At 56.9% G+C, this 7,690-nt stretch overlaps 1 protein-coding gene across 1 annotated transcript; it reads left to right on the top strand.

Annotated features, from left to right (window-relative positions):
• The first annotated feature begins 1,064 nt into the window (after window positions 1-1,064).
• On the top strand, window positions 1,065-3,046 carry LOC127028737 (microtubule-associated proteins 1A/1B light chain 3C-like). The gene is made up of 4 exons (XM_050914441.1): window positions 1,065-1,117; window positions 1,202-1,257; window positions 1,444-1,550; window positions 2,284-3,046. Exons 1-4 carry the CDS (start codon window positions 1,066-1,068, stop codon window positions 2,633-2,635), a joined length of 567 nt encoding a protein of 188 aa, XP_050770398.1. The 5' UTR covers window position 1,065; the 3' UTR covers window positions 2,636-3,046.
• The last annotated feature ends 4,644 nt before the right edge of the window (window positions 3,047-7,690 follow it).

Raw genomic sequence — 7,690 nt, 5'->3', positions numbered from 1 at the left:
AAAAGCCGCCTCTCTCCTGACCCAGGGAATTGGCATTGCATGAAAAATACCTGCAGCATGCGAATGAGCCGGCTTCTCGGCAGCTTTATGGATCCCATCTGACACAAGCCCCTCGTTAAATCAAACCAGAGATAGCGCAAGAATTAAACTGTCAGGATAACGCATGCCGATATTCGCCGGGTAACGGCAGCGCCCGTAGCCGGGTCCTGCTCCGGGTGGGATTTGAGGTGGCAGGGCATTATCCCCCCCACCGCCCGCCCTCCCAGGGCGGAGAGGGAGAGGGTTGGGATGGGGCAGGGGGGCAAACGCCCCCAGACTCCCTTCTCCATCAGGAACTCGGTCTTGCTGAGCAGAGGGTTATTGCTGGCTGCGATAACCGCCTCAGACTATCAATTATTATCTAATCCACAGCGTGGTTTCATCGCTGGAATCGTTCGCCCAGCTTCTGCGTGGGGTCGGGGCCCCTTCAGATGAACCAGGGGATGGAAGAGGCTTAAAAAAGCAATAATTCCCAGCACGGCAGCCCAGCCAGCTCACGGAGAAAAGAAAAGTGCCTCTGCAGCCTGCCGGGGCACGCAGAGGGGACGCTGGGCTGGCACCAGTTCCGCCGTGCTCACGCCGAGTCCTGTCCCAGGGAAGATGAATCCGCTTCATGAAGCAAAGCACCGCTCCGGTGGGGAAATGAAGGACTTTCAATCACTGGTCCCTTCTGATGGGACCAGGCTTCAGCGTCACCTCCCTCTGGTGCCAGTCACCCACCAGCACCCGTAAGCGTGAGGTTGGGTGCGAGGGCATGGCCAGCTGCTCCCCGAAACATCTGTAAGGAGCAAACCCCAGCTCTTCTCCATCCATCCATCCATCCATCCATCCATCCATCCATCCATCCCTCCCAGCAGAGCCCAGCACCCTGCTGAGCATCCCAGCTCCTCCTATCCCCAGCCCAGGTGGGGCAGGATGAGCCTATATCAGGAGCTCTGCCAGCAGCAGCTGCCCATGGCAGGGCTCAGGGAACAGATCCTGCCTGCACCTCGAGCTGCCTGCACCTCCTCCTCCTCCTTCCAGAAGATGCAGGCAGGCGACAGCAGCTCTCGCCCGTTCAAGCAGAGGAAAAGCCTCGGTACATTACTGGGGACAAGGGGAGCAGCAGAGCAGAGACACGGTGATGGGCTGGGCTTATCGCTCCTTCTTTTCTCTTCCACAGCCACCAGGATGCACGAAGTGACAGAGATCCGGATAAAATATCCCAACAAGATCCCGGTAAGGGCTGCGCCCCGCTCTCTTTGCGGCCACCAAGGCCGAAAGGCAAGCTGTGAGAGTCTTTACTAAAGACTTTATGGCTCGATTCTGAAGACCACAGCTCTGCTTCTCTGGGTACCCCTGCAAGAGTGCTCCCAAAGCCTCCCAGTCCCTGTCTCACCCTCCAGCATCTTCTCCCCGCTGCAGGTGGTTGTGGAGCGCTACCAGAAGGAGAAGACCTTGCCCCCCTTGAACAGGACCAAGTTTCTGGTGTCCCAGGACCTGCCCCTGTCCCAGTTTGCTGTCACCCTGCGGTAAGTGGTTGATGACGCAGAGGACCCCGGGCTTTCTTGGGGTGAGGTGGGGGGTCCACAGCCCTGGAGCAGTGCAAGAGCCCGGTCTAGTTGTAGCTGGTCTTGTGAAACACCTTGGCCTGGAAGCCACTTTGGCCACTCCACTGGGCGAGTTGTTGAGCGGGCGAGTGTTTTAGACTTAGCCTAACGCAATTAGCCTTTGCAATTAGCCAAGGGCATTTGCTCGCCAAGGCGTGGGGGGCCTTATGGCAGAATTCCTCCCACCTTTGCCGGGGGGAAAAGGTGATAATTAGCTCTTTCCCTGGGGATCTGCAGCCCAAGTGAATCGCCGATTGGGGGGAGGCGATGAGCAGCCCCGCAAACAAGCAGCGCTGCTGCAGCTGACTTGAAAGCTTGGTGCTCTGGGCTCTGCTTGAAATCCCTCCCAAGGACCAACATTTCCTGGCAGCACAGCTCAGGAGAGACGGAGGCGAGAGCTTGTGGCTGGGGGTCGGCCCTTACAGATGTTTTGGGGAGCAGCTGGCCGTGCCCTAGCACCCACCTTCGTGCCTGGGGGTGCTGGTGGGTGGCTGAGCACCAGAAGGAGGTGATGCTGAAGCTTGGCCCCTTTGGGAGGAAGCAGTAAACATCTGAGCCAGCGCCGTGGCCCCACGGATGGAGCCTCCTCGATTGCCACGCTGCCTGGTGCCGGGTAACACTCACCCGCACGCTGTCTTCACCTTCCTCTCGGCAGGACGCGGCTCTGCCTGGCCTCCTCCCAGACCTTCTACCTGCTGGTGAACAACAAAGGGCTGCCGAACATGGCCGTCACCATGCAGGAGCTGTACCGGGACAACAAGGACGAGGATGGCTTTCTCTACCTGACCTACGCCTCCCAGGAGATGTTCGGCAGCTCTTCTTCCAGCGAGCCAGCAGCTGCTTGGCCACAAAACGACCTGCCACCACCGGGTCCTCGCGGCCGCTCGTCTCGGGACTCCGATGCTGGTGAGACCGGGGACGTATCTCTCCAAACTTGGCTTAAAATCTGTGGGGAGCCCCAAATTGTGGCTGGCCCAAACCTCACCACCTCTCTGGCTGCAGTTTGACAGGCTCAGCTTTGTAACGGTCTTAAAAACTCCGCTCAACGCCTCCTTAATCTTGTGGCTTTAGACACAAATGATTGTCCCAACACAGCAGAAGATGGTGCTGGTTTACTCGGATCCACGGGAAGGTTATTCTTCTAACAGGCTCTTCTAAAGGGCTTTACAGCCTGTCATCCCTGCTCAGAAAACTTAGGCTTCTCCTAAATAGGATCGGGTACGGGGAATTGCATGGTTTGGGCAGGTTTTCGTTAAGCTGCGTGTCCGTTCTAGCCGCTGCTAGGGCGTCCGTGCTCTTGAGACACGGAATAAAGAAAACTTGGCTGGTGCCTCTGGCCATCTAAACGCAGGTCGTCCCTCGGATGTGAAGCCAGCCTTAAACTCGGGGCTTTGTCCCTGGCTTTGCTGGGCTGCCAGCAGTTGAATTGGAGGGTTGGGGGGGAGCAAGAGCAAAGAGGGGAAAGGACTTTGCTCCCACCATTGCAAAAGCAGCCTGGGAGAGACCCTCCTGCAGAAGAGCAGCTCCCCATCTCACTCCCTGCTGCAGAACGGGGGGCTTCACACCCCCCCTGACCTCCAACCAGCACCTCAAGGACGGGGTACGTAGCTAAAACCTGCAGCAGGGATTAGCTGAGCTCAAATTGTAGTGTTGTGCTGTGAGTCAGACAGAAATGCTTCCTGCCAGTGATACTGCAAAACACCTCTTAAATATTTAAGGCTTCCCTGGCCATAAAATGCATTGTCACACCGGGTGAATATTTCATGCACGTTTCGTGTTAAAATGTTAATAAATAAGCTCTAAGATTAGCTGCCACGGCAGCAGGAGCTGGGTCCCGGAGGCGCTGGGGGGAGCTGAGACAAGTCCCCCTCCTGCCCAGGGATGGAGACTGGGAGCTGGGGTCTGCACTGTGCCCCCCGACTGGCTGCAGCCCCCAAACTGCGCAGCAGCGGCTTTCCTCCCGAGGCTTCGGGCTGGCTCGAGGCTGAGCTGGGGTGCCAGAGGTATTTTGGGGGGGGGGGGGATGACAGCGCCGTGCCAGTCAGTTGCTGGAGGTAAGGGGTGAGTCCCAGCGATGGGGGAGCCTGGCTTGGCATTTCGGGGTGCTCCTGGGACTGATGGGGCTCCTGGGCTGCTGGCAGGGCAAAACGGGCCAGGCAGGAGCACGGGGAGCAGCTGGAAACGCTCGCGGCTGCCTGCTACGAAACCGGCACGGAGCTGCAACCCTGAAAGCAAAGAGCAGAGCAGGGATGGGGCAGAGCGTAGAGGAAACACAGAGCTGATTTTCCCCAAGGAAAGGAACTCAAAAAAAAAAAAAAAATGTTTACGGCATTGCTGAGCTCCGGGCCCTGTTCGCTGGGTGCTGCAGGGGACGTCTCTGCCCGGGGAGGGGAGAGTGCTGCCGCCCGCCCCGTCCCCTTCACCCAGGCTCCATCACCCCCAGCCTTTTTCCCCGTCTGTTATCCCAACCACAGCGTTTACCTCCGCAACCGCCGGAGCTTCCCAGGCAGATGTTCGGAGGCAATGCTCGCTCCCTGCACAGATACCTTCCTGCTCCGGGTCTTTTTTTTTTTTTTTTTTTTTTTTTTTTAAAAAACAAACATATATTTAACTTGTCAGCTCGCAGCTAATCCGCTTGTACCTCCACTCGTCTCTCTCCCCGTTGAATAGGGAAGGGGCTGGCGCGCCTCGCAGTGTTTGCACACACACGCAGCCTCCACGCTCGTGTTACCTCTAGGCATCCTGTAATTAAAACTGGGAGCTCTTCGGGGCAAGGACTCTCTGTTTTACGTGCCTATATTATTTACTAGGGTCCCTGCAGTCCATCGGGCTGGCTCTGAGCAGCTTGGAGATTCAATCCCCTTCCACGCTGAACTGCCTTTATGCACGTGTGTGTCCATACCTTATTTTTCCACGAGCATCCCTCGGATACCTGAAAACTGCCTGGAAGCCCCCAGGCTACAAGCAAAACAGAGAAGCAACGTGCGTTGTACGGAGGGGGCTGCGGGAGACCTCCCTCAATCCATCCTCTCCTGGCCCAAGCTCACGTCAGAGCGGGATGGATGGTGCTGGCATTTGCTAGATGAAAGCGTATTTTTCACTAGCACCGACGAATTGCTTCCCAGAAAGCTTCTGCGTTCCAAAGGAGGGGCTGAAGGCGAGGAGAGCCCGACTAGGCTTGCAGCCATCCTCCCCCGGAAAGCTTTCACCTCTTCGGAGCGTCACCTCCGCACCAGACGCGTGCTACCTGGAGAAGGATGGGGTGGCTTGTAAAAAAAAAGCCTCAATTACAGGTTGAATTAAGGCTGAAGGCTCCCAGGGCTGTGAGATGGGGCACCTTATGGGTTCAGAGCAGGTTCAACTCCTTAATTAGCTGGCAGTGAGGAATAACGTGTGAAACAAAGGGGGCTGGAGCAGAGGGGGGTTAAAGAAGGGGGGGTGCAGCCCAGGAAAGCCCTGATCTCTGGTGGTAAAGAGCTTTTCTCACACACCCGCTCTGCTTTCCTGCCCTTTTCCCATTTCTCCTTGTCATGGGGAAGGAGGGGAAGCCCAAAAAGCTGCTTTCTTGCAGGGCTTGCTCCGTGAAGATGAATCCTATGGGGAAGGCTGCAATCAAGCGTGAAGCTGAAGGGTTTCCCATCACCCGGCCCAGTCTAGAGGGACCCAGGTCCCCTGCGGGCATCGGCAAAGCCCGGTGAAAGCCCCGGGGCACTCTGGAAGGCAGCGGGGCTTTCGCCGGGCTTTGCCGAAGCCCGCGAGGGGCCCTGCTGCCTTCCAGAGTCATTGCTGAACCAATTTGGAAGACTTGCAATCATCAGCAAAGCCGGGCAGAAGCAAAAATGCACGAGGCTCCTGGGAGGGATGAAGAGAGCTTAGGGAATATGAGCCTTGGCTTTTTCCCACCCTGAATCCCTCTGCTGAGGGAACTTGGGGAAGGTGCCCTCGGCTCCCTGCTCCCCTGGGCGGTTTTCCCAGGAAAAAGGTACTTTTAGGGACAGTGGGAGAGAGCATCCGAGCCGCCCCATGGGTTGGGGGGTGTGGGGGTGCTGGCAGGAGCCTTTGCTGCTGCATCCTGCAGCCCAGGCAGGGCACATCAGTGCAGATTGCTGGAGAACTGGGGTCCGTCTCCCTCAGGATTCCGCTTTCGCAAAGAGAGGACAACAGTCCTGCCTCGTCCCCCGGATCGCAAACTCCTCGCAGCTTGGTCCAGGTACCAGCACGGTGCTCAGTGCCACCGTGACACCGGTGACCAGGGCTCTGCCGCTGCCCGACCGACGTGAGGATCATGCCCAGGCTCCAAATTACGGCGTGATGCCCAGGACGTGCCGCAGAAGCACACACACGCGCACCCTGGGCCCAGCAGAGCGGGAGCATCTCTCCCTCGTCCAGATGCGAGGATGCCAAAGGATGGTCTTCACGCGTTTCGTTTCTTCTGGGAAATCCGTTTAAAAAAAATGCCAGCCAGCATTTTACGGGATGCCGACGGACTTCTCGCTGGTTCATTTATTTTGCTAAATGCCATTTGTAATCGCAAGCCGCCCGTACTAGTACAAATATAATTACATATTTATTGCCAATATAATTCTGAGTTAATTATACGGCAACTAATTTTCTCAGCAGGGGCTTGCAATATTTGGGTGTAAAGGAGACAGCTGTAATTCTCAGCACTTTTCTCCCCCCCGTTTCTTCACCACGCTGTGCAATGTTGCTCCGTTACTCTCTAGAGGCACCAAAGGGGCCCGGGCAGTGGGCGCAGAAGAAGTCCTCTTTCCCGCTGCTGCCGAGCACGGAGATTTCCTGACATGCTGGCCAGGATTTCACCTCCTCGCTCCTCATTAAGATTCCCTTCACAGCCGTTTCGTGTGTTCATTAGCGGGTAAATATCTATTGTTGGACTCTTTATCAGTTGGAAGAATTGCCATGCCTTTGTTTTGTAAATTGTTCTTTCATCTCTGAAGATGCTGTTTGTGTGGGAAACACTGCTCGGCACACTGGCTCCTGATTATACTCCGTTCCTTTTTCCAGCCTTTCAATAGATATTTTCCATGAGAGCCATAATAACGAAGCCGTCTCCAGATTGAGGTGATTAAGCCCTCACTTCCTCCGGCTGCTTGTTGTCCCCATCCGAAATTTTGTGCCTTGTCAGGTGAAGCGTCCGGCTTTTATTTCATTCCGGTTTTGCTCCTCCTGCAGCTGGAGGCTTCACGACTGGCACTGGGATCCTGTGGGCTGAAGAAGGTACCTAAACGGTTCCACCGGTTTGCTTCCCGGCGTCAGGTCCTTGGCGTGATGCTCTTATGCTACCCGTCGCCCTCAAAACCTTCCCTTACCACTGCAATGGTTTTTTCTACCCCTTGTTGCTATAGCTGGAGTTTGGGCGGTCCCAGTTGGTGCATTAAAATAACCCAAAATGGAACGCAAGGAGTTGGCTTGCTCAAGGCGCTTCCTGAGCTTGCGAGTCCAGGAGCTCTTGGAAGCCGACGGAGCCCGAGCCCAGCGGCTGCAGGCAGCAGGCCCTTACCCGCAGCCTCCCCAGGCAGGAGACGGCCCACGCTCTGCCTTCGCTCAGCCCACGCTCTGCCTTCGCTCAGCCCGAGAGCCCGAACCGGAGACCCTGACCCATCCCGGTGCGCACCGAGAGCCCGAACCGGAGACCCTGGCAAAGACAAAGCGACGGCCGCGGGCGCCGGAGGAACGTCACCGAGCTGCTGGAAGGGGCCAAGTGAGTCTCCTCTGCCTTCGCTCAGCCCACGCTCTGCCTTCGCTCAGCCCACTCGGCTGCTACGAGCATCAACCCGACGGCCGGCGACGCAGGGGAAGGCGCGCAGGTCAAGCCCCCGTGCCACCTTGCAGCACGACGCAGCGAATAAAGGCGCATTTGTAATCCGTTTAGGGGCAGGCACTCAGCTCCTGCCCTTCAAAGGGTCCAACTATTTACACGAACGGGCAGCCAGACCAGCCGAGCACCTTTGCCTCGCTCTATGAGCCCAGCCTTGACGTTATCTCCTCTTCGGCGCCATTTGCTCACCTTTATTTATCCTGGGATCCCCCAAGGCTGTTTA

The sequence above is a fragment of the Gymnogyps californianus genome, unplaced genomic scaffold (genome assembly GCF_018139145.2).
Source record: "Gymnogyps californianus isolate 813 unplaced genomic scaffold, ASM1813914v2 HiC_scaffold_40, whole genome shotgun sequence".
In the NCBI taxonomy this organism is placed as follows: Eukaryota; Metazoa; Chordata; class Aves; order Accipitriformes; family Cathartidae; genus Gymnogyps; species Gymnogyps californianus.
This window is presented reverse-complemented; position numbering and strand designations above follow the sequence as displayed.

Coding starts and splice junctions, on each gene's coding strand:
- LOC127028737 (XM_050914441.1), top strand. CDS start 1,066: ATGCAGGCAGGCGACAGCAGCTCTCGCCCGTTCAAGCAGAGGAAAAGC. Junction 1,118..1,201: donor CAAGCAGAGGAAAAGCCTCG/GTACATTACTGG, acceptor TCTCTTCCACAG/CCACCAGGATGCACGAAGTG. Junction 1,258..1,443: donor AATATCCCAACAAGATCCCG/GTAAGGGCTGCG, acceptor TCCCCGCTGCAG/GTGGTTGTGGAGCGCTACCA.